Source organism: Humulus lupulus, chromosome 1 (genome assembly GCF_963169125.1).
Source record: "Humulus lupulus chromosome 1, drHumLupu1.1, whole genome shotgun sequence".
Classification (NCBI taxonomy): domain Eukaryota; kingdom Viridiplantae; phylum Streptophyta; class Magnoliopsida; order Rosales; family Cannabaceae; genus Humulus; species Humulus lupulus.
In genome coordinates this window covers 166,626,968-166,654,490 of record NC_084793.1, presented here as the reverse complement: position 1 = coordinate 166,654,490, position 27,523 = coordinate 166,626,968, and the positions used below count along the sequence as shown (strand labels likewise).

The 27,523-nt window shown below is 36.3% G+C and overlaps 1 protein-coding gene and 1 long non-coding RNA gene across 5 annotated transcripts in view; one reads left to right on the top strand and one right to left on the bottom strand.

Moving 5' to 3' along the window:
• The window catches only part of LOC133800123 (beta-galactosidase 6), an 86,840-nt gene extending 71,209 nt beyond the window's left edge, over window positions 1-15,631 (top strand). For both annotated transcript variants that reach the window (XM_062238094.1, XM_062238091.1), the window contains 5 exons: window positions 2,038-2,147; window positions 2,256-2,366; window positions 2,517-2,627; window positions 2,834-2,979; window positions 15,343-15,631. In XM_062238094.1, coding sequence (XP_062094078.1) covers window positions 2,038-2,147; window positions 2,256-2,366; window positions 2,517-2,627; window positions 2,834-2,979; window positions 15,343-15,502 — 638 coding nt within the window. In that variant the 3' untranslated portion in view covers window positions 15,503-15,631. The remainder of the gene's footprint in view (window positions 1-2,037; window positions 2,148-2,255; window positions 2,367-2,516; window positions 2,628-2,833; window positions 2,980-15,342) is intronic.
• LOC133800132 (uncharacterized) lies at window positions 6,478-9,496 on the bottom strand. 3 transcript variants are annotated; one of them, XR_009876443.1, is made up of 4 exons: window positions 9,183-9,496; window positions 8,599-8,659; window positions 8,064-8,121; window positions 6,478-7,691 (listed from the first exon to the last, which is right to left on the bottom strand). It is a non-coding gene; the product is annotated as an uncharacterized LOC133800132 (long non-coding RNA). The 3 variants fall into 3 exon arrangements; XR_009876442.1 differs by having other exon boundaries at window positions 6,478-6,618; window positions 7,601-7,691; window positions 8,599-9,488; XR_009876441.1 differs by having other exon boundaries at window positions 8,599-9,489.
• Window positions 15,632-27,523: the final 11,892 nt, after the last annotated feature.

Sequence of the window (27,523 nt, the reverse complement as noted above, 5' to 3'; positions counted from 1 at the left end):
CCTCCTACACACCCTTGGGGTCTCTTAGGACCACATCCTCCTTGGGGTCTCCTAAGACCACTTTCTCCTTGGGGTCTCCTAAGACCACTCCCTTGGGGTCTCCTAGGACCACATCCTCCTTGGGGTCTCCTAGGATCACTCCCCTTAGCTCTCCTAGAATGCATTCTCCTTAGCCTCCTAGGATGCATTCTCCAATTTTTTGGTATAACACTTACGTTCAACTCTACCATTTTGTTGTGGAGTCCCCACACAAGAGGTTTGAAAGAAAATCCCATTTGAAAGAAAATAATCTTGCAAACAATTAAATTCTGTCCCATTATCACTCTGAACAATCTTAACCTTTTGACCAAATTGTCGATCAACCATAGCAAAAAACGACATAAACATTTTAAACACCTCCAATTTATCAATCAACAAATAAACCCATATAGCTCGGGAAAAATCATCCACAATAGTCAAAAAATAACGAGCCCCACATGAAGAAACAGTATTGTAAGGACCCCATAAGTTACAATGTACTAATTCAAAAATTCGGGAGGCCTTATGGTCACTAAGAGAAAAAGAATCACGAGTTTGTTTGGCACGAGGACACACATCACATGCCTTATTTAATTTATCACTAGAATTACGTAGGAAAGGTAATGACTTTACTACTTTCTCTGAAGGATGTCCAAGACGTTGATGCCAAAGTTCCAACGAAGATGAAGAGCCATCCACTGAGATAGCTTGCATTGTAGACGGTGGCCAGAAGTAGTAAAGTCCATCTCTCCGTTCACCCGTTCCAATCAGCTTCCTCGAATGACGTTCCTGTATAACACACATATTAGAAGCAAATTGTACAAAACAGTGCATGTCATCAATGAGTTGTGTAATTGAAATTAAGTTGCAGTGCAATTTAGGGACATAAAGAATATTTTTAAGAAATAATCCTTCCAAGAGTCTCACACTTCCCTCTTTAGTAGCAATTAATTTTTGGCCATCAGGGAGTCCGACGGGACATGCGGCAATATCATGAACATTAAACAAACAAGATTCATCCCCCGTCACATGATTAGAAGCACCAGTATCAATAATCCAAGAAATTCTGGAAAACTCACCATGTAAACGGTCGGTAGAGGAATGAGTATTACCAAACATAGTAGCGATAGTTTGCCATTGTGTTGCACTTAGGTGAGGAAGAGAGGCAGCAGTGTTTGACGTGGTGGCTGCATCATTGGAAGAGTTTCTTTGCCCATTGACCGAAGATCCAACCATAGTGGTATCGTTACCGTCAGCCATTGCCGATCGTGTATCTTAGCCGTGTGGCTCTGGTACCATGAAGAAATCATGAATGACTTGATCTTATTGATGTATTTTAGTCGTATATATATACAAAAGAATAGAAAACAGATAACTAGAAAAAAGGAAACTAGAGCTGTAATTCTAATCTAATTCCTAAACTCACGGTTATCCATATATACAAAACATTAAGAGAATATCTCAATAATATCTCAATAAACTTGTACATGTTAATTAGTCCTAACACTGGAATAGTTTTTTAGGTTTTCACTAAAATCGAGGTCTTTATTATATGGTATTTTATAAATTAGAACAATGCACATAATTGATCATTTTGACACTTCGTTTCTTTTATTCTAGTTTAACTACTTCTATGACCTTGATAGTTTTTTAAGCAAATATCTATATCATAGACTCACAATGACATTCTTTATCAGTTAATAAATTTAATTTATAAGTTTACTTTCTATGTTATACTAAAAATTAATATGTTCTAATTTGGCAGAACCTTTTCTCTTCAACTTTTAAGCAAAACAAAATGACTTCCACAAATAAAATATATTCTCAGTTTTTGCTATACTCAATTTTTGGAATAAGACATATGAGAACTTGCTAATGGAATTGTAACAGCGTAGGTCATCTCATTTCTACTCATTTTCTTATTATTATTATTATTATTAATTTTTCGTAGCATTATAGAAGAATAGAAACTATCTATTATTATACTCTACTTTTTCATTTGGTTTTATACATCTCCAGGAAATGCACATGGAAATAAAAGTTATAGTAAATTCATCTTGGAGAGTCCTCTTATTCTTAATGGTGGAATAAATAATATTTCTTTGCTCAGTGTTATGGTTGGACTTCCGGTAACCTTTTTTTATAACATTCATTTAAAGTTTAAACTTTAATTAATTTATTCATCTTATCATTTCATAATTTTTTTTTATTTTCCCTACCATGTGCTTTTTGCTAAGGATTCTGGTGCTTTCCTAGAAAAGAGAATTGCTGGGTTAACTAAAGTAGAAATTTATAGCAAATCTGGAAATGAGTCTTACGATTTTACAGATTACGAATGGGGGTATCAGGTAGCCACAACGAACTAATTTTATAATTTCAACTATTTACGTATTTAAAACATACACTTTATTACTATGATAATATCTAAAATTTGTTTTGTTATTTTTTTAAAAATTATATAATAGAAAAAACTGACAAATCTTTTCAACTCATTATAGGTTGGACTACTTGGGGAGAAGTTGCAAATATATAAAGAACAAAATTCGAATAATGTAGAATGGAATAAATATGAAGACCCCTCCAATCATACAACACTCACTTGGTACAAGGTAATTTGAATTGAAGTAGCTAGAAAGTTGAATATATAATATCATTAATACAATATGCAAATTGAAACAAACCGATATTGCAAAATAAAATTGATCAAGTCAAAGATTTTGCTCTAGTACTCAAGAATTATCTTGATTCTATATTAAAATTCAGTGTAAATACTTGAAATTAAACTTCATTAAACTGAAAATGATAATTTTTGCAGGTTGTATTTGATTCGCCAACGGGAAACGATCCACTTGCTTTAAACCTTAGTGCAATGGGAAAAGGTGAAGCTTGGATCAATGGAAATAGTATTGGCCGTTATTGGGTTTCATTTCTTACTGCAAAGAACGAGCCATCACAATCATTGTAAGTACTCTTATTTTCGTTGGGCTCAATTTAATCAATGCATCTTTTAATAACAAAAAAATTAGTTGTGATTGTCTCTCTATGATTCAGCAAACAATCTTATATTTAAATAACAATCTAATATTTAGTGATAATTCAAATGTTGATAATGTGGATCTTCATGGGTTCTAACTTGGTTTTCTTGATATTAAATATCTTGGAAGGTCTATAGGATACTAAAAAAATACATATTGAGTAGGTCTTGATTATATATAATCTTCACCTATTTTAATTTATTTAATTATAATGCTCCTTGATATTAAGCTTGTTAGTGTCTTGAGTCGTATGGACATTCATATTGTGCAAGTTTTTCGATATAGAACTTTATCTTTAGGACATCAATGAATGTCGCGCTCGCACTTTGGAAGTGTCTAATATAGAGTTCGCAATGTGAAAAGTCTTTTATAGTATATATATAGCTTGTTTCTTAGAATTGCTAAATAAAAAGTTCATTTGTGGGAACTCTTTTATTATAGAGCTTGATGAATATAGAGTTTGCATTGCAAAAAATACGATATTATTTACCCCTAGTTCTACAAGACTTCAATGAAGTGTTGAGAACTTTTTGTCTTCTTTAGATTAATTTGATGTTAATTGTACTTCAAGTGCAAGGTTGTTGGTATAACAAGTTTTCTTGAAGATTCTTTACTCCGCACTATGCTCTGATATACTAAGTTTGTTAATGTCTTGAGTAGTATGACACTTGTCATAAAGAGCTCATATTGTTGGAGCTTTTCAATATAGAACTCTACCTTCAAAACATAAATGAATATTGTGTTCTCACTTTGGGAGTGTTGGATATAGAGTCCATATTATGAGATCTCTCTTTAATATAAAGCTTGTTTTTTAGAACTTCTCAAATGCCGAGTGAGTTCAAGATATGGAAACACTTTTTATTATAGAGCAATCTATCTTGTAGCTTGCTAAATACAGAGTTCACATAATCAGAGCTCTTAGTTTGAAAATAGAGAACGTGGAGAAGGAAATAAATAATTAAGAGAATAAACAAACAATTGTATTACTCAGCCCAATTGTGATTGAGATCAATATTGGCTATATATAAAAAAAAATGTCAATATAGGGTGATAAAGGATTTACATATGTGAACAGAATTTTTACGTTGCACCGAATCACTAATAAAATCAATGCACAAAATATTATGACAGTTGTAACACCTAGCTGTCAAATACGGTTACCCTTAGACATTTATTTTCTCAACATCCCCTCTCAAACGTAGCGGGCAGTGAACGATGCCAAGTTTGTCTATGAGAAAGTGAAATCAAGATGGTGTCAAACTCTTGGTGAGACAATCGACTATTTGATCTTGTGAGGGCACAAAACGAACTTCAAGTTGCTTATGTAAAACCTTGTCACGAACAAAGTGGATGTCTAACTCAATGTGATTCGTTCTAGCATGGTCTACCAGATTCAATGCTAGAGCACTAGCACTCAAATTGTCACACCAAGTGATATGTGTTGTGGAGCATGGCATCTTCAATTCACGAAGAAATCCTTGTATCTAAGAGATCTCGACTGATACACGAGCTAAGGATCTATACTCAAATCTGGTGCTGGAATGAGAGACAACGACTTGTTTCTTTGATGACCAAGAAACTAATGTGTCTCCAAGATACACGCAATAGGCTGCCACAGATCTATCATCACGATAGTATGCCTTATCAACATCGAAATATCCTGTGATTCTCAAGTGTCTGCTATACTTGATGTGAAGACCACAGTTTACAAAACCCTTTAGATACCGCATCACTCTTTTGACAACACTCCAATGAGCAGAAGTAGGAGCTTTGAGAAATTGGCTGAGCTTGTTTACTGCAAAGTTGATGTTTGGTCGAGTGTGAGTGAGATATTGCAGTCCTCCTATAATGTTGTGATATAAACTAGGATTTGTCATGAGAGTTCCATCAGTGATGGAGAGTGTCTTCCCCGTGGTCATTGGAGTTGGGTTAAGCTTAGTGTTGAGCATGTTACTCCGTTGCACAAGCTCTGTAATATATTTCGACTGGGTCATATAGATGCCAGTGTCATCACGGAATACTTCAATTCCCAGAAAATAATTAAGACTGTCGAGATCCTTAAAAGCAAATAGCTTGTTCAACTTGAGTGTAAACTCGTGAAGCTGACTTGTATGATTGTTGGTGACTAGAATATCATCCACATAAATGAGGAAAATGATAATTTTGTTACCAGAATGAAGATAGAATAGATATGAGTCAGCTCGAGATTTATTAAAGTTCCAACTGATGAGAGTACATTTCAATCGGTCGAACCAAGCACAAGGGGCCTGCTTAAGGCCATATAGTGACTTATGAAGTTTGCAGACATGATTGGGAAACTCAGGGTGCTCAAATCCGGGTGGTTGGCTTATGTAAACAGTTTCAGTAAGATGCCCATTAAAAATGCATTATTAATGTCAAGCTGGCGAATATCCCAACCTTTAGAAACAACAATGGTGATAATGATGCGAACTATGGAAGATTTAAAAACTGGTGAAAAAGAATCTCCAAAGTCAAGACCGGGTCTCTGATGAAAACCTTTGGCAACCAAGCATGCTTTGTAGCGTTGAAATGAACCATTAGCATTTCTTTTGGTTTTGAAAACCTATTCGCAACCCACAATATTCATGCTAGGGCAGTAGGGAACAAGTGACCATCACTACTACAAAAATGGGATTTCCCGACAGTTTTTAACTATCGCTATTAAGCAACGACAACAGTCGACTAACCATTATTAGATGTCGGTGTTGCTGGCTACACCGACAAATTTTTCTTAGTACCACAATGCATGCCCTTAAAAGTTATACTTTTAATTTTTAAAAAATTAATTTATATTTATTTTAAATTAAAAATTATAATTTAAATAAAACATTTATATACAAATCTAAAAACTTATAGATTATAATAACAATTTTTTTACAAGGAGCTAATTATATTAACAATTTAATTGTCTTCTTTTTTAAAAAAAACTAACTTTTACAATTGAAATTAATCTATCTATCACGTACAATGGTATAACACAACAAAACTATATACATAAATAAAAACCTCAGTGTACATAACTCTTACAAGCAAGAAAGAAAATAATACCCAACAACTTGAAAAAGAATTTATTGTTGCCTTGGTTCTCTTATATAATTGTCTTAGTTCTCTTAAATATCCAAGTAGAGTTTTAGCCTACAATTCTGAATAAACACCATTAAAGTCAAACAAAAACTAAAATAAATTCCAAAACCCATCAAAACTTCCAAGGCATAATCAATATAATATATATGTTCTTGAGATTTTAAACAATAATTATGATTAAATTGGTATACGATAATTAGTACATCAGAAGCTTAGATAAGACCCCATGAAGTTATGGTCAATGTGGTGAAACATGTAGAGACAATTATTTTCACTCTAAATTTTAACAAAGACAGACACTCTGGGAAGTCACAAAGAGTTTGAATACAACAAACAAGACAAGCTTATATATTTTGGTTCCTTCTTTCTTGAGTTGAAATAGAATCAACAGAGTTCATCACCACTCACACCACTAACATTGAGAAGAGAAGCTAAAAACCTCCTTCACACTCATGCCTCACTGATGGAAATGCAGAATGAAAATTATACAATAATATATCAGTATGAAATGAATGTAGCATAAATATACCAAACAAACCACACATAAACCATAACACTTTTCTATCTGAAACAACTAAGTGTAAGTCTATGCCAACCTCTTCAGCAGCTTAAACTCAGAATAAGGTATAAATATATAATAAATAATTAAACCCCACATAAATTTATATCAACTCAATAACTAATTCAAGTACTTTACTTTGTATGTGAGAAGATACTTCAACTTAGTCAAGCCATAGTAAAATGCAAGAGAATAGCCGAAAGTAGTTTCTGTGGTGTAGTTATAAACATCAACCATACAACTCTTCAATAATTAAAAGTAAACTTCCAAAAAAAAAAAATTAATGGCATTTAGAATCAACTGTTAGAAGATTTATTTAGCACCCTCAAATATCAAAAGTTGGCATAAATATATAAGGTTCTTGTGCAATTACAAAAGACACCATTAAAAGTTGAAAAACACATACTTCATAAAAAATTCTAGCATATTCCATCATCAAAAGCCAAACAACTTCCACTTAATATTATTAAGCAGTAAAAAAAATTGTATATCTCTCCATCAATATCGAAATAATCATCAAAATGTATCATCAAAATGTTCAGCAATAATCATAAAAACTATTCATATGAATATTCACCAAAATTCTAATTGATCTTCAATGAAACAAAACAATAAATTTCACACTACCACCTCTCATAAAAACTATTCATATGAATACACTAACAATAAATGTCCTTTGTGTTATGTGTTTCTAATATGTGTATCATATAGTCTTGTTGTGCCACACGTGTCTATTTAATTTACATGAGTGTATTAAATTTAATTTGCCCCACACCAACTGCTTGTTGATGTATTATATATATATATAATAATACGATAGTTTATAAGATTAATAAGAACAGAGAGAACCAAATTAATAAAATTGACAAGTAGCTATATATACCTTTGTTGAGTAAATGAGGCGAAGGCTGAAATTCAGGAGTGTTAGGAGCTGTTATGTAATGATCATCTTCCATTTCTTAATCCACGCATCCCTAAAATATTTAATACCAAAAAAAATAATATATAATTCATCAGTGTACATCTCTAGATCTATGAATAATGTATATCCAATTAATTAGGATATACATTATTCGAATAGTCAAGCAGTTGTTAGATAGTACTATTTCATAAAATGTTATTCTTCTAGTACATAGAGGTATTACAAAACAGTAGCAAACTACACACAAATCAACAACAAAATAGACCAGAAATCTACCATATTAATCCATTCAACCCAATAACAAAATACACCAAAAATCAGTCACAAAATACACCAAAAAACCAGTAGCACAATACAGATAATATGCCATTAAAGCAGTAGCAAAATATACCAAAGATGGTATTTATTATTAGTCTATGCTCACCTCAATTCATTTTCCAATTCTTCAATCCACTGCTTCAATTCTGGCACTTTCTTCTTTTCTGATCATTAACAAACATACAAACAAATTAATTATAAGTAAATAAACATGTACATCAAACTATATACTTGTCTCTAATAGAAGCATTACAAAATTTTCCATAGAAAAATGAAATGGCACCTAGATCCATATATCGAAAATGTTGCTAGAGTCATGGTTTTCATTATAGAAGTATGATATATTGATGATCTAGTAAAATCATCCAAATGTGAGAAATTAAGCTCTCTTTGAACATATTTGTTTATCATAAAGGAATGGTTGTTTTTATATAAAGGAACTGCCTCTTCATTTGGCAGTCATGTTTTAATTTAAGCTTACCTATAGGCTTTCTACATTTAAAATCTCTTGTCAAATAACTATTTTACAAAGCTAATCCCAAGGTTTTTTCTATAATCACTACCAAACACATGATAAAAGATTGAAAATGTCGCAAACATATATAAGTATATATATATATATTATTTCAAAGAGATAATACCATAACCAAGCCTCTGATAGTGACGACCTCTTCCACAATCTTGACCCAATAACCATGATCACTTCCAAAACCACCATAGTAAAGGTCAACCGTTAATCCTCCATAACCATGTTCACCATCAAATTATTTGAGAAATCTCAAACCACAAATAATGTACACACATACATTCTAAAAAAACAATATAAATCAAAACAAAAATTAAAAAAACACATAGATATCACAATATTTAGGATGCAGAAAGAGACCTAAGGTGAGCACACAACAAACCCATAAAGTCTTTCCCTTTCACACACACAAAACAGAGCACAAAATTAGTAGAGAAGAAAATTGAAATATGTATATAAAATAAATATATATACTTATATAACAACTTGATTGAGAGACTTTTCACCAAATAAAAAAAATCAGTAAAACAAAACAGAAATTAAAATAAAATACATATACATACATAGAGAGAGAGAGAGTAATAGAGAATGTGAGAAAGAGGGAGCCTACCGTGTTAGAAATAAAAAAAAAACACACACAAATGTACATATAAACAAGTGAGATAGGCGGTAAAATAAAATAAAAAAAAAAAAGCAAACCTTGAAATGGGTTTGGAGAGTAAGAAATCTGTTACCCACCGATCTGAGGGAGGGAGCTTGAGAGAAGAGGGGATCCGAGGCAGGAGCTTGAGAGAAAATGAGCCCAACGTCGTCGACGAGAGAACTCAGCCGCATTAGAAGGTTCGGGTTCAACTCCTTCTTTTTCTTCTCCTTCAATTTTGTGCTAATGAGAAAAAATGAACCATAAGCCCAATTCGGGGTTCAGGGCTGAAAGTGAAGAGAGAGAGACTTGTATGGAGGGAAATGAAAATTTTGGAGGGGTTTTTTATTGGTTTCGCGCGAAATAAATTATGGGTGAGGATATAATATTGGTTGCAAACAACTAAATGAGATTTGAATAATCTTTGTATTTTTTATAATATATTATTAAATTGGTGGATCACAATTTAATAATCAACTATTATATAAAAAATGATTTTAATTACTTTTACAAGAAAATAATTATACTAGAACACCATAATAAGTATTATTAATAAAATTTTATTTAAAAAAACTTCTTTTATTAAATATATAATAACTAATTGAATTAATAATTAAAAAAAATTAGACAATTAATGAAAACTTATATTTTAACTAATAACTACTCTATATTGCAAATTAATAATTAATACTTTTTATGAATATATTTGTATAATATAAACTTTTTAAATTATTTTCAATATTTAACCAATAAACAGAACAACTCATTTTCAATATTACACTAATTTTATAAATATGATAAAGAATAATGTAGTTAAATTAAATTTAAGTATATTATTCTTTATATCATAGCTATTTAAATTTTAATATAAAAATAATTAATTATAAATACAAAAGTTAATAATATGAAAAATTTAGAAACAAAAAAAATCTAGTTTTAAAAGTTTTTAATAAATACATAATTTTTATAAATATATATTTATATAATTTAGTTTTTTAAAAAAATTAAATTATTCATTTAACAAAAGTAAATTTTTTTAAATTCAATCTATTCTCCATTTCTAAATTTTAATGTCACTTATTAATCATTCCAAGAAATAATACATAATTTGAGACATAAATCCATCTATTATCTCATTATATAATTAAATTTAAATTTTAATATAAAAATTATTATAAATACAAAAGTTAATAATATGAAAAATTTAGAAACAAAAAAAATTATTTTTAAAAGTTTGTAATATATATATATAATTTTCATAAATATATATTTAAAAATATTTAGTTTATTTTCAAAATTAAATTATTTATTAATTATATTTTTAGATTTTTTATTTGAATTTCGACGACATTTTATAACTGTTGGTATTGGGCTTTTATTAATTGTTGGTGTTGAGGTCAATAACAATACCTTTTAACTGTCGGCATTAGTCTTGAATTAACTGTCGGCGTTGGGGTCAATAGCGACACATTTTAACTGTCAACATTGGTCTCGAATTAACTCTCGACGTTGGAGTCAATAACGACACATTTTAACTGTCAACATTGGTTTCGAATTAACTATCGGCGTTGGGGTCAATAGCGACACATTTTAACCGTTGACATTGGTCTCGAATTAACTATCAACGTTTGGGTCAAAAGCGACTTTCCAAAGCAACGGTGACAGTTATTAGCTGTTGGTGTTGGTCTCTATGCCTACAGTTTTTAACTGTCGGCGTAAAGTCCTACTAAGCAATTACGATGGTCAACTATTACTGTCGTGGTTGGGTGTCGGGAAAGCCTAGTTTTATAGTAGTGCATGTATAATTTCAAAGCAGAGCTGTGTGTTCCTCTGTCACGGCTTGATGCCATCCTTTGTGATTAAGAGCAGACACAACAGATTCAGGTTCTTCATGACTTAGCTTCCATTGAGATTGTCCAAGATACACCTTGGGTTTATATATGTCAGCCTTATATCTTGTAATCATAGGATGAGATGCAACAGCCGGGGTTGGGGGTGCATGAGCACGAGGAGAATCATGACCAGAACTTGCAGCGACTTGGCTGCTGTCACCAGTCATTGTGAGGCTCTTAGTTGCATCAATCTCATTAGTAAACTCAGCACTAGTACTAATGCGATCATTGAAAGAGTGTACCTGATTTTTGCTCGATGAAGAGGCGCAGGAGGATGAAGCTTCAGAGGCTGCCTAAGAGTGAGACCTATCAATTTGAGAATCTGCAGAAGTATAAGATGTGTTTGTAGGAGTGGAAACAGGCACATGTAAGAGAGTGGAAGCATACCAAGAAGGAGCTTCAACTAGAACTCACTGTTCAGGCCTGAAGTTGTTTAAAAAACTTGATTTGAATGGAAATTCAAGTTCATTGAAGATAACATTTCGAGAGATATAGATTCTTTTTGTAGAACTTAAACACTTGTACCCTTTGTGAGCCTCACTTTAGCCTAGATTGACACATTTAACTAAGTGAAATGATAATTTTAAGATTGTTATGGGCGTATACATTGAAAGCAACCAGAGCCAAAGGTCTTGAGAAATTTATAATCTGGAATGTGAGAATAAATTACCTGAAATGGAGATTTTCCATTAAGTATTGGTGATCAGAGCCTATTGATTAAATAGACAGTGGTGACAAAGGCATCCCACCAATTTTTTAAAGACATACTTGCTTGAACTAGGAGAGTGAGGCCCATCTCAGTGATATGGCGATGTTTTTGGTCAACTCGACCATTTTGAGCTGATGTGTGGGAAGAGGAATGTTGGAAAAAGATTATGTAATCAGTGACAAGTTTGGCAAAGGATTGGTATTCCCCACCCCAATCTATGTGTAATTTTTTTATTTTTCTCTCGAATTGGTTTTCTACCAAGGTTTTAAATTGAATGAAGGCTTGTAATGCCTCAAATTTAGCTTTAAATTGATAAATCCACGTATACTTGTTGTGATCATCAACAAAGTGAATATAAAATATGAAGTTAGTATTGAAAGGATAGGTGTTGGACCCTAAACATCTGTGTGGATTAAATCAAGAGGAAATTGTGCTCTATTGTTTGTCAGGTTGAAGGGTAAAGCATGAGACTTACCAATCTGAAAAGCATCACAGAAACTATCATTTTCATTGCTTAAAATTTTTACATTCAAAGAGTTCAAAACTTGACTCAAGACACGACTTAAAGGATGGCCTAATCTCCTATGCCATACTTCTTTTTTGGAATTTAAAGACACGGGCTAACCAGACTGACTCGATTGAGAAAACAAAGCAAGTGTTGAACCCAACTTATTGGAATTAAAAGACTCAAAAGGTTGAATTGACTGAACTGATTTGGCGACTATAGATTTATTGGTTTGGGCAGCAGGTGTGTCAAATTGATAGATGCCATCCTTAAGCCTCCCCTGGAGCAATACCGTCCTTGTTTGCTTGTCCTTCACAAAGAAAGAATCAGAAAAAAATTCAATGAGCACATTATTATCCAATGTAAGTTTAGAAATACTAACAAGATTTTTAGTGATTTTAGGAACATGTAGAATTGTCCTTTAGCAGCAAGTTATGACCTGTTTTTGTCTTAATGTCACCATTGATAATATGAGCAATATTGAGGTTATTACCATCACCAAATACCAAGTTATCCTTACCGTGATACTCTGTTTTATATTGCAGATTATCAGCATTGGAGGTGACATGGTTGCTGGCACCACTGTCTGCGTACCATTGGTCATTTTTCAACAATCTCAGGTGTAGCTATAAAATTTGAAGGGTTGGAAGACGATTTACCCTGAGTATTTTCTCCTGGTTGAGAGGCCATATAACTTTTGTCATAGCGGTTGTAGCATATTGCATCGGAATGCCCATATTTCCCACAAACTTGACAAGTAGGTTTTTACGACCCGAAACGATCATTGGATCTTCCACCTCTGCCTCTAGACCATCCACCACCTTGATTATAACCTCCCTTGTTTGCTCTAGAAAAAGAGCCAGAGGCGCTGCCCTGATTGTTCCTTTGCGGTTTGTGCACAAAATTTACTTGTAGCTGAGTTGAGTTGGGTAGCTTGGGTGTGTCAGAGAGGGAAATCAACCTTTCCATCTTGCTATCAAAAGAAAAAAGAATGTCCTCGAGCTCTTGCCAAGAGGTAGACATACGAGCCTCAACTTGAACAATGATTGGTGTAACGCCCCACATCACTATGGCTGCTTCCTGGAATGACGGCTGGCTCTACAAACCAACACGAGTCTTTCTAGCGTGCTTTGTCCTCACTCGCACGCTTCCTGGAAAAACTTCTCAGGAGGTCACCCATCATAAGACTACTCTAGGTCAAGCACGCTTAACTTTGGAGTTCTCAAGTGATGGGCTAGCGAAAAGAAGATGCATCTTGTTGGCATAGGTAGTACCCATCAATCCATTTAAGCCATCTTCAACTGTGTAGTCCCATACCAACACAGTCTTAGAATCATCACATTTAACCTTCCCCAGGCAATGTGGGATTGCACAACTTTTTACCCGATCTTTCCCCTATGGATCACGGGATTCTGATTGTCACAACTGGTAAGTACTCTAAATCCAAACCATATAAAATATTACCAATGAGATGTTTTTCAGGGTAAGGATCACCTGAGAGAGCAAGAGTATCGACCCATTGGCATTTCTGCCGTAGATACTCAGATATGGATAGAGCTCCCTTCCTGGTGGTTTGGATCTTTGTTCGAAGCTCATCCGTGCGAGACTTCGAGTGAGCACCAAAGAGTGTTGCGAGACTGTGCCACACAGAATAGGACGAGTCGCACCCCATGACTTCTGCAACAACAGACTCGATCATGGATCCATAAACTCAACCGATCAGCAACTGGTCATGAACAATCCATTATTCAAACTTAGGATTAACGACAAAAGAAGCAGAACCTTCAGTGGATGCGAGAAGCAGTTCTCGCGGCTTGGTCTTGGAACCGTTGAGGAACCTGTCGAGTCTGTGCCCTCGAACAATGGCAGTTACCATTATTTTCCATAGGGAGTAGTTGTTGCGGTCAAGTTTTAGGGCAAAGGGCAGGTTAAGGGAGGTGATCAGAGGAGCGAAGGAAGGTTGAGTCAAAGAAATATTCGAGGTAGGGGGTTTGAGCTGATGTGGTTGGTGGCTGAATCCTTAGGATTCCCAGATGTGGGAGTTTTGTCGCTGTCATTGGTAGTCGACATTGGCTCTGATGCCAAGTTTGAAAATAGAGAATGTGGAGAAGGAATGAAATAATTAAGAGAATAAACAAACAATTGTATTACTCAACCCAATTATGACTAAGATCAATATTTGATATATTTAATAAAAATGTCAATATTGGGTAATAAAGGATTTACATATGTGAATAGAATATTTGCACAATCCTATCATAATTGTACCAAATCACTAATAAAATCAATGCACAGAATATTATGACAGTTGTGACACTTAGCTGTCAAATGCGGTTAGCCTTAAACATTTATTTTCTCAACACTCTTTAATTATAGAGTTTGTTGTCTTGTAGCTTGTCAAATGTAGAATTCACATTGTGGGAACTTGTTATTGTAGAACTTACTCTTTTGGAGCTTACCAAATGCAAAGTTCACACAGTGGGAATACTTTTGAAGACAAATTTATTATGTTTTCATTTACATATATTTGTTTCTTTGAGCTTTGACTAGAAGGGAAGTCAAGGAACCTTGAATTGATATTTTTGAATTTGAGTAAGGGAACTTTTGAAATCACATTTTATTGTATCTAAAAATTGTGTTTGCGCTTATATGCTGGCATGTTGATGAGCAAATGAATATTGACAATGAGTAAGGGAACTTTTTAAATCACATATTATTGTAACTAGTAGATAATGGTTTTGAGGCATTCTTTTGAATCTTTAGCTTACCTTTCCCATTAGCTTTTTATTTTATTTTACATCATTGATTGATGAGTTCAATTGATTGATTTAGAATTGCGTATAAACCTTAGTGCCTTAATGTCATATTATTTGAATGAAAATTGAGCCAGAAAACATCCTCATATAATTATCGATCGACCACCCATTAGAGGTCAGCAGACCAATTTAAGGTGGTCAGTTGACCACTTACTGGAAGTCGATCGATCAACCTTCTAAGAGCACAAGGATTACGATCTACTGACGTGGGACTCTTGCATGTATGACTAGATCACGCGAATTTTTGTAATTGTGATACTCATATTGAATTCTAATTTTCTTTAATTTGTTTTCTAGGTACCACATTCCTCGATCGTTTCTCAAAGAATCAGAAAACCTTTTAGTATTGCTTGAAGAAATTGGTGGAAATCCTCTTCAAATTACATTGGACACCATTTTCGTCACTGATTTGAATGAGCACAACTCTTTTAATCACATTCCCCAATCATTCTTTTAATGTTGAAATAATTTGTTTGTCTTGCATTTTTTTTTATAATAAATGAATCCAGTTACTATTAAAGTATAAGTTAATGAAAATATAATTCATAATAATATATGTAAGAAGTTCCAATGTGTTTCTTTTTTATTTTTTTAAATAAGAACTAATGCACCAAATATACTGTACAGAGATTTTTCCATTAAAAATACTTAATGTATTTTGGTTTATTGTGCTTTTATATTCATTATTTTAATTAAAATATCATGATAATAGTGTGGTCATTTGTAATATTTAACTTTTAAGTATGGTCATTTTAGCAATTTTGCTTGCTATAAATTTTGGTCGTTTCTGATCATGATTTTAATGTGAGATTAAATTTAAATTTATGTTACTAAAAATTAATATGAATTTATAATAAAGTCAACAATGGATTATTGTAGTGCACCAATTTTTTATTTTTATTTTTTATTACTATTTGTTAAGTGTTTAGTTATTTTAGTTTATTTATTTAAGTGTTAAGTGTTAATTGTGTGAATGGATTTTTATTTGTTTTATTTATTTAAAAATTCATTGTGCATGAGTTTTGATTGTGTGCATGTGAATGCATGGTTAGTAGTGGTAGACTTGTGTACCTGTATGCGTGCATGTGCATGGTATGCATGGTAAGCATGCACGAGATTACCATAAACTTAGACTATATAGAGGGAATGTTAGTAATTTCCCTATATTTTAGAAATTATGAAATGGAAGTTCTAGAACACTTGTATTCACCCAAGTGTGAAAATGGAAACAAGCTTTATAGAGAGAGAGAGAGAGTGGCGTGTGAGTGAGAGCTAGTGTAGGAAAATCTCTTCTAATTTATTTGATCATTTTTCTTGATTGGAAATTAAAGAATATAAGATAAGGGTAAGTGAAGTGTGGGAGGGATTTGCTATTAGTTGTCTTGAGTTATTTTGGGTAAGTGTAAGTTTGATTTTGAGTGTGTGAGTTGGCCTTGGTGGCCGAGTAGAGAGAGATAGAGGGAGAGAAGAAGGGCCGGTCAACTAAGGGGAGGAGTTTCCTTTTCTTTTTATTTTTTTATTTGTATTAATCACTTGATCTTGGAGAGAGAATTAAGGAAACTAGTAATTAAGAACTTTCCCATTCCCACCAGGTTAGGGTTTCAACCTTTAGGGTAAATAAAAAGAGAAGAGTTGTAACGACCCGAATTTGCTAATCGGGCTTAGGGTCTTGATTAGTGTGCCTGGAGGGCAATAAATGATTTAATATGTTAATATGTGGATTTATGTGAATATGTGATAATGATATATGTTTAGTTGAGTTAAATGTGCATGTGGGCCCCGACTGGATATTAGGGGTATAAATGAGATAAATGTGATATATATGTGATATGTCTGTGCAGCACGATCTGAGATAGTCCTGGGGAGCGGTTAGTCAGAAAGTCACAACAGGGTTAAGATTCAGACTTGGGGCGAGTCGAGGGGTAATTTGGGTACTAGGTGTTATGGGATTATCGGGATATGAAAATAAATATTTGGAGATATATTTGAGGATAGAATGTCTAGGAGGGAATATTGGGGAAATTTACCATTTTGCCCCCGGGGACATTTTGGTACCCCGAGCCTTGAGGTAACCACATAGACTTAAGTTGAATAAAATAAACCTTAGAATTATACAGAACACTCAGGAAACCGACTCACTTACTCTCTCTAAACAAGTAGATATCTTCTCTTTGGAGGCTTAAGGGGAAACTTGGAGAAATTAGCTAGAAGTTAGAGGAATTCAGCTGGGAAATCTTGGGAGCTAGGAGCTTGGGGATTAAGGTTCAACTTCAGAGATTTAACTCAGCAAAGGTAAGCTCTAATCATGGGAATTAAGCTTGAATTTCTACTGTGTTATTAGGATATGCATGTGATTGGAACTTGATTTGTTCTTGGGTATTTTAGTTGAGTTTTGGAGCAGGTTTTTGATGTTAATACTGAGTTGGAATATTTGTGTTGATTGCCTGGGATTGTTAGCTAAGTTTTGGATGAATTGGCTTAAGGAAAATATAGAAAAATGATGAAGATTTCTGGGTTTGGAGGTGAGGGCCGCGACCCTAGGATGGGCACGCCGCAGCCCATGTACGCGCGCGGCCATGGGAGGCCGAGAAGTTCATACGCCCCGCGGCGCTTGGTGTGCACGCTGCGGCCAGTGTGTGTTGCAGGGAAGTGCTAGCCTCTGTTTTGAGGCTAGCCGCGATGCTTGAGGGTGGGGTCGCGGCTCTTAGAGCTAGTTTGTGTTTTTAAGGGTGTTTAGGTTTGGGAACTCAATGGTTAAGGCTCGGGATGGATTTTATCACTCGGATTGATAGAATTCAAGGTCCTGGAGGTTAGAGTTATGGCTCTAAGTTATTTAATGGATTAGAACTTGATGGATGGATATGGTTATTGTGTTGTGACTAGGGTTTCGGCGAGGCTCAAGTTAGAGGACTGTGCTCAGGACATCGGTGCTCGGTGAGCTCGGGACTCAGGTAAGAAAACCCTTGTTCCCATAGAGCTTGTATGCAGGACTGAGCCCAATGTGTTTGAATAGAACTGGTATGTAGGGCTGAGCCCAATATGTTTGAATTGCAGGGCATGGCCCTTTGACTATATTTTCTAGTATTATGTACTTGCTTATTATGCTATGAATGCAATTATGTGAATGATCGGCAAGAGCCGGGAACGGTGTAGGCCGAGGTCGGCAGGGGCCGGGAACGGTGTAGGCCGAGGTCGGCAGGGGCCGGGAACGACAAAGGGTCGAGAACGGTGTTAGGCACGTTGAGTGCAAGGCCGAGTACGGCAAGGGGCCGGGAGCAGCGTTGAGCACGTGGAGTGCGAGTTGCCAGGGCGAGTCCTTAAAAGGATACCTGGGATATCCTCACGGTATGGACCGCGAACCCAGGGCTTGGTAAATGCCTGGGATGGCTAGGCCGTAAGTGTTTAGCCCAATGGAGGCCTGTTTATATGCTTGATATATGTGTTGCATATGTTATCTGTTTGTGGGTTTTCTTGCTGGGCTTCGGCTCACAGATGCTCTGTGGTGCAGGTAAGGGTAAGGAGAAAGCCAACCGACCATGAGTGTAGCAGGCGTGAGGTGGCGTGTACATGTTGGGCCAGCCTGGCTGCCACAACCAGAGGATTTTGGGAGATGGTTGTAAATAAACTTAGATTTTGTCGTTTAGTCGACTTGGTTCAGTTTATATGATGTAAATGTTTCTAAACTGTATTTTGGGATCCCAAGTGTCAAACTTTTATGATTTTCATTGAAATGGAATTATTTCTAAAGTTTTTCCTCTGTTTATGGCTTAATTACACTATTTATTCTAAAACCTCGATTAGCGAGTTGAATGCACGTGTTTAACTCACTTAGTAACGGCTCTAAGGAAGTAGGACATTACAAGAGTTGAGCCTTGGAGACTCATTGTGGCTACCGAGCATAGAGAGAGAATAAAAGAGAGAGAGAGAGTACGTGAAAGGGAGAAAGAAAGAAAGAAAGAAAGAAGAAAAAGAAGGAGAAGGAAAAGAAGAAGAGGATTTCGAAAATCCTAGGGTAAAGTGTTCTAATGATTTTATTCTCTTTTCCATCTATTCTCTTCATCTTGAGTTCTAAGAAATAGATTATTTTCTTTGGGTTTTTGATTGAACCTAGGTCTTGAGGTGCCAAAGGATTGATCATATCTTATGTATCTTTGATCACTACCAAGGAGGTAATGAGAAATCCTAGTCTTTTGCCAATATGATGTTGTGTATTGTTATTTTGTTTATGGTTTTGAAATTTGGTTGTTGTTTTGAGAAGGCATGTCTATGGTGTATATTGGAGTATCAATATTTGTGGTCTTGATGGGCTTGTTGTGAGGCTAGGTTTCGACATAGTCCATGTATTAGGGTTCATTTTGTTTCTTTTGAATTTCGATAAACATGCTTATGAATTTGAGTGTGTTGTGATTGTGTTACTCTTTTGGGTTCTAATGGGTTATCATGAAAATAAAAACATGTTTATATGTTTAGATGATGATGTTATGTTAAATCCATTTTGTTTTAAAAAGAGATATGAGTTTGATAAGTATATGTAAAAAGGATTGTTGTGGTAAGATTTTAGGGTTCTATGCATGTGATGATTGTTCTCCATGTTCTTTATTTTACTTCTTATAGTAACATGCTAAGATTTTATGTGTGGTACATGCATGAGTATTTTCTATGAATAAAAGATTCATTTGTGTATATTTGTATTTATGCATATATGAATTATTTTTATTTTAGTTAATACTCTATCAACTTGGTTATGATTTTTGGAAGATAAGAAACATGTTAGGATTTTAATTTTAATTGTTAAAAGATTTATATTGGAATGTTGTTATGTCTTTGGATCATGATGTTTTGGGTGGTTAAAATGAAAAATTGAAAATAGAAGTATGTATATGGATTTCGGCCTAGTGCTATATTAAAGGGTTGTGAGTGGTGTTTTGGTTTCTTGATTTTATTTTTAAATTTTGAGTAATGAGCATGTTGTTAATTGTGATATTTTATGTTATTATGTTTGTATAGAATTTGACCATGAACATACATTGTGATTTAGGCTTGTTTTGATGTTGTTATTAGTTTTGCATGTTTAACTGTATTCTTGAATTGTTCAAGTATGGAAACATGTTAGAGAAACTTGTTAAAAATGTGTTAAAAATGATGATGAGTGCATTTTGAATTACTTATGCGTGATGATTTTATTTTATTCTTATGGTGATTTGTAAAACTGATTTAAAAAGAAAGCAAAATATGTCTTAAAATCATATTTTTAAACTAAGACAAGAAAATGGTGTAAATTCATACATGAGTATTGTATGTTTCAAAATACACTATATCCTGAATTTTAATATTTAAAAGTTGTAAATTTTTTATTTAAGAAGTGCTTAGAACTTGGCTTATTAAAATGTAAATAATATGACCCTTTTTCCATATTTAAATAATCATAAATAATGTAAATTTGATGACCTGCAGAAAATAAATATGTCACATTTCATTGGTATTATTTACTTAATTTTTCCAAATTAAAAGAGAACTTTTATGAAGTTAATTAATTTTTTTCCAAATTAATTATTTTTTAAGTAATTATAAATTTTGTCGCATTTTATTGTTATTAAATAATAAATAAGTTTATTATTTTGTAAAATTTAAGCTAAGAATTACTTCAGTGAAATAAATTTTGTAATAAAAATTTATGAGTGACAATTGTATGATTTAAAGAAGTAAAATAGTAGTTGTTGACGCTAAGAACTCGTCAACAAAGTTAGATCGGAAAAATTATGAGGTTAAAAGTAAATGAAGGGTTGTGAAGAAACTTAGAAGAACTTAGGATAGCTATCTGATCTTATAATGAAGTTGAAGAGTGAAAATGGAGAGAATATTCGTATTACTCAAGAATTTCTCGTTACAATGCATATTTTTCCGACCCCCTTCTCAAGTGAAGGAAAGTCCTATTTATAGGTGAGCACTATTGGCTCCAAATACATGGTGGTCCTAAAGGGACAGGAGGACTCATTTGCAGGCTGCAGGCACTCGCAGACCAGGTGGTAGTTGTATTGTAGGAGTGGTGGTCGGTCCTAGTACGTATCAGGGGTCTGCAAAAATACTCTTGCCTTGGTACCATGTTGCACCTCCACTACTTGTTGGGTACGAAACTCATAGGCATGCTGGGGAAGTCTTTATTATGTACCATTCTTATATGGCCACTAATTGTCTGGCGTAGATGATTACCCTGTACTCGGACTCCTCTTGGTTGGGACGTACATTTCGTACCTACACATGTACCACGTACTTGATAGACACTCTCACCTTCCCTAGCTACACTTATGCCTTAAGCCTCTCTGTATTCTACTATGTGTCAAGTCCACTTGTTGCCATGATAGGGATACACAAAGGAGGTGCATCCTGTTGGTGACACCTACCCTAGAAAATAGGACAGGGCCTCGTCAACAAGGAGCACGCTCACAAAATGCTGGGGAAGCAATGATCTCGTAAGATGGTCTATGGAGGCGAGATGAGAGGGGCCTCTCGAGACTTTAGGCATGCAGCCATGTCGCGAGGGACTCGTCGCAAGGCTGTGTGAGCAGGTAAAAGGTGGGTGCGCACAACCATGTCGATAGGGGGTCGATGCAAGGCCTTGAGAGCAGGCGCGAGGTGGGTGCCTCGAAGGAGCCTCAGTGCGAGGAGGGTGCCTCACAGGACCCTCAGCATGAGGCCATGGGAGTAGGCATGAGGCATGTGCCTCGTAGGAACCTAGGCGCTAGGCCATGAGAGCAGTTGTGAGGAGGGTGCCTCACAGGAGCCTCGGTGCGAGGCCATAGGAGAAGGCATGAGGCAGGTGCCTCGCAGGAGCCTAGGCGCAAGGCCATTGGAGCAGGCGTGAGGTGGATGCCTCGTAGAAGCCTAGGCATGAGGCCAATAGAGCAGGTGCGAGGGGGGTGCCTCACAGGAGCCTCGACTCGAGGCCATGGGAGTAGGCGCAAGGCGAGTGCCTCATAGGAGCCTCAGCGCGAGGCCATGGGAGCAGGTGCGATGGGGGCCTTGCGATGCCCTTGGTGTGGGGCGTAACGCCGTGGGCGAGGTGTGTTTTTTTCAAGGTCATGTTCACTTGTTCCCATCCTCAGCTAATTCTTTGAGAGACAGGGGATGAGGGTTCTTTATTGGTGCAGAGTTTTTGGCATCTACACTTTCCCCCAGTCCATGAGAGGGTCTTTAGGCACTCATGTAGACTCTTTTTGTGCCATCTTTATGACATGTAAGGTAAGATTGTGTTTCTTTGTTTTTAAGATGTGGAAAAGCATACTTCATATGTAGTGATTCTCGGGACTCCCTTGAAGTTTAATTAATGCCAATCATTCCTTGGTACAGATACCACGAGTATTATTGGTATACATGACATTGGGTCGCACAAAGGAGCTTGAGGCAGACTACCCAGAGAGGCCCAAGAAGGAGCGCCTAGTAAAGCTGAGCCCTCGTGCGGTGCTCCTAAGATGTTGCTCTGGGTGGTTTGTATGTATCCAGCGCTTGTCATATTTTAGAGTGAAGAGTGCTTTAAGAATTCTTTATTGTGGTCTTTTCATCTTGTTGGATTTTTCTTCACTATCAGCAGGTCGACTCGACCATGAAGTCTACCAATACTTGCTCGTTGATTGATACCCTTGAAGTATAAGTGATGTCGACAAAAGACCTATCTTTGGCCGAGGTGGAGAATGATTGGCTTACTGTCAAGTTTTTGGGACTTGAGAAGCCGCTTGCTGAGGCCACACACAAGATAGAAGCAGCCGTAGTGAAGGCTTCCTCTTCGTCTAGGAGTAAGAAGAGGGCAGAAGCTAAAGTTCTTAAATGGTGTGTGGAAACATAATCTTGGCTTGACCTCTCCTCATTCGGTGACCACGTTGTTGCTATGGCTTCCGAATGGAGTGCTCTTTGTGGGAAGCCACGAAGTTTTTTTTTCTCTGCCCCGTCTTTTGCTCCCATGTATGGGCAACTTCTTTCTTCTCACTTCGATTTGGTTGTAATGCTACTTGACTTATTTTTCCCAAGAGGTTTCTCCAGGTCTCTTATTTTCTTCATGAGGAACTTTTAACAAGTCCTGCTATGTCTTATGCTTATTTTGTGATGGAACATTATCATGTCCTTTGAGACCTCTTTATTTTGAAAGGGTTCTCTTTGAGACCTATTTATAGCATGTGATTTGTGTATGTTGGTGCACCTTGAGTACTTGTAAGGATATGTTGACCCTTTGGGTTCTCGCTATCATTTTATATCTTTTTTTGTGCACGTATTATTTTGTGTGAGAATCATCCTTCTGTCAGTATGCATAGTACTATTTTTGCAAGTGTATTTTTCAAGACCTTTTTTGCAAGGGTCTTCTTTGAGACCCTTTTCGCAAGCGTCTTCTTTGAGACCCTTTTTGGGCTAGGTGTCTTTGGTCAACCTAGGATTATGATGAGAACCCTTTTTGGTCCCTGTAACGACCCAAAATTACTAATGAGGCTTAAGGGCCTTGATTAGTGTGCCGGCAGGGCATAATTGGTCTATGTGCGATTTAAATAATTAAATGCATGATTATGTGATAAGCATGCTTATATGATTATATGGATATATGAGATGCACGATTATGAGTATTAGTATGCATGTAGGCCCTGCTTAGATTATAAGGGCATATTTGTAATTTTGGCCTGTTGAGGGCATAAACATGATTATTTGTGATAAATTGTTGAGACCACATTATTATGTGGATATATTTGCAGCTGGTGACTCGAGGCGATCCTAGTGAGCGGTTTAGCGAAAAAGTCACGGTGGTGATTTATACCCAGCTCAGGGGGAGCCTGGGGGTATTTCTGAGAACTTGGGAAATATATTGGAGACTATTTGACATTGGGAAAAATAATTGGTAATTAATTAGATGATGAGAATTAAGTGGTAAATACTAGGAACACTTGAGGAATCAGCAGGAATTGGGAACAAATGACCAAAATGCCCTTAAAATGTTTAAAGGCTTAGGTTTTAATGGGAAGGAAAAATGGTCATTTGATGGTTGAAAAGAGGTTAAGGGTCTTTCTGCCTTTTTAGACATAGAGGGATTTGTAGAATGTGTTAGAAGCTGAAGGAAAGGAAAGGAAGAAAGAAAGAAGGAAAAACAGAGTTCCTGACCTATATCTCATTCCCTCTCACGAATGGTTTTTCTTCCTCACCATTTCTTGTGGAATTTGAAGCTGTAAACTCAGAGAGAGTCTAAGCTAAGTCTTGGAACTTTGATCCTTGAAGTAATTGAAGAGGGTTAGCTGGAATTAATTATAAGATTAAGGTAAGGTTTGAGGTTCTTTTTGAGATTTCTGAGTTTTGATGAGATTGATTTCTGAACTTGAACTTTGGATATAAATTAAGGGATTTGAGCCTTGGGAACTGAGGAGCTAAAGGCTGGAAGGTCATAGAGGGCAACCTAGGGTCAAATTCTCCATTAAAGGTAACAATTCTGGACTTGATCAATTGAGTTTCTGGTTTTTCTGATGAGTTCTTGAGTTTCAAACTCAATTCTTGTTTTTCTGTGTTTAATGATGCATTTGACCAAGTTTGATGTTGTTGGGCCATGTGGGATGAGATGTAGTGGATGGTAGGCTTAATTTGAAGCGTGGTTGAGGTTTGAAGGAGTTTTAGGGAGTTTAGGGTCGGGGAAATTCGAAGGAAAAACTCAGGGGATTTTTGGTGCTGTTTGTAGCGCTATAGCACTAGCAGTAGAGCGCTATGCCTGGATTTTCTGGGGGATTTTGCCTCTGCTTGTAGCGCTGTAGCGCTACCCTACCTTTAGAAGTGGATTTTTGGGTATTTTCTTAAGGTTTTAGCTCAAGGGCTCGGGGTTGGATTCCACCACCCTGTTTGGTGGAATTGGGGCTTCCCGAGGGCTCGGGATTGGTCCCGAGGTTAGGTTAATTGAATGTTAATGAGGGTTCTATGTTACGTTTGCGACTAGGTGTACGCTAAGGCTCGGACAGGATCATGCTCAAGGATCGTTTCAATTAACCAAAGCGCTCAAAATCAAAGGTAAGAAACTTCACCTGGTTATGTGATTATGTTGGGACTAAGAGTTCCCTATATTTGTATGTGATGTCATGAGATGGTATTATGCCATGGGGACATGTGATAAACGACCTAAGAGTGCCGGAATCAATATTTGCGCACAGGGCGCGGCTCGACCACTGGTAGCTGAGGTTGAGTACATAATCACTGACCTCAGCCTAAGCGAGCCGGAGTCAGTGGGATAATCAGAGGGTGCGGCCAAAGGGCGTCAACCCTGGATTTTGGTGTGATATGTTTATTGTTGTTTAAACTGATGATTGTGACGAGTTTGTTATCTGAATAACTGATTATTGGCTTGTAGGTTGGTATCATTGTTTATGTGAGCAATATGACCTATTGTATATGTGGTTGATGATTTATGAATTATCTATTTGCTGGTTGTCGCTTATGCTATGAATTATAGTTTTCTTGCTGGGCCTTGGCTCACAGGTGCTACGTGGTGCAGGTAAAGGTAAGGGCAAGGTGGACTAGTCCTGAGTTGGAGAGCTCTGGGGCTGAATGTACATAGTCAGCTGATCGGTCGCCACGGCCAAGGAATTGTACAGGGACAGGAGAACCTAAAATGTCTATTTTTCCCTTAGAGTGGCCAATTGTTGTATATATCCTAGAATTTTGTGAATTGTCCTTTAAACTCTATTTCTTTTGGGATCCCATGTACAAAATGTTTATTTAAATGAAGTGTATATTTTATGACCAAAATATTTTAACCCTAGTTCAATTTAGTTTCAGTAACACGTTTCTCACTAAATGACTTGATTAGCAAGTCTTGCACCTTTATAAACACACAGTGTAATGGTCTTGGCTACCCAGGGCGTTACAGTCCTTGAGGGGATCTCCCATTGGGTTGGGACCCTTATAGGGAGATGGTACTTGTGAAGTCTCGCAAGCGCCTATTTTTAAGGCCCTTTTATTGATTGTGAGGTAGATTTTTGCAAAGACCTCCTTTAAGGCCATTTTCCCCTTGGTAAGGCGACTTGGTCGATCTAGACTTATGGATCTTTTTGGACTCCCCTTTTGTCTTCTACGAAGTGGTCTCTTTGTAGGGTAGATGTGCAACGCCCTACTTCCTTAGAGCCATTACCAAGTGATTTATAAATGTGCCACTAGCTCGCTAATCGATGTTTAAGATTTAAAAGTGTGTTTGGATGAAAATAAAGATTCATTTAATAAACATTAAGTATACAAAGTTGATCCTATATTGAAATTCGTAAAAATATTACATTGGGATCCCAAAATACTGTTTTGAAATACATTTACAATTTGAAGTAAAGTACAGTCGACCTAAGCAACAAAACTGAACGTTTACCACGTGTTCCTTAAAATAACCCCAGCCGTGGTGGCCAAGTAGGCCAAACATGTACACACCGCTCCATGCCCTCCAACTCATGGTTGTAGGATCCAGGTTCCTTGCTCTTACCTGCACCACAGAGCACCCGTGAGCCGAGGCCCAGCAAGAGAACTTCAAGCACAATTTGCAATAAAAATATATCTCACAACTCATATTCAATAAGAGTAACAAACAGATACCAGATCCTACTAGCATGCTCATCAACACAACATCTAGACCAGCTCAAAAGCACAATGGCATAACAGCCTAATAGTACAGATGTGCAATAACACATTAGCACTATGTCACGACAACCTAATAATACAACAATATATTTACACAACAACTCAATATTACAACAGCATATATCAAAGTAGCCAACAGGCTAAACACATAGTGGCCATACCGTCCCAAGCGCTTTACCAGGCCCTGGGTTTGCGGTTTGCACAGAGAGGATGACTCCAGCATCCTAGGAGGCTCTCGCCCTAACGGCTTGCACTCTGAGTGCTCAACATCGTTCCCGGCCCCTTGCCTCTCGGCTCTTGCCTCTCCCAGATTTTTCCGGTCCCGGCTCTTGCCAGTCCCGGCCCTTGCCTCTCCCGGCTTTTGCCGACCGCGGCTGTTGCCGGTCCTGGCCCTGGCCTCTCCCGGCTCTTGCCGCTCCCAACCCTTCCCTCTACTGACTTTTGCCGATCATTCATAATCACAAATATGACATAACACACATAAACAACACATATAGTACAACACACCACATAACTCTACGGGTACAAACAATTATCTTACCTGTGTCTTAAGCTTCATAAGAATTGAAATCCCGAGCACAGTCCTCTAACCCGAGCCTCGCTGAAAACCTACTCACAACACACAAGTAACACTTTCGTTACTAACTAATTTATAATTGTAACCCGGAACCAATCCCGTGCTCTCGGGACCTCCTGTTTCCCCACACGAGGTGGCGAAAGCATCCCCCGAGCCCCTTGGGTCAAAGCCCTAAAAAAAAAAAATCCCACATCATAAAAGTGGCCTAGTGCCGCGGCACAACCCTATAGGGTCCGCGACGCCCAGCAGGTCTCCCTTATCCCGATTCAA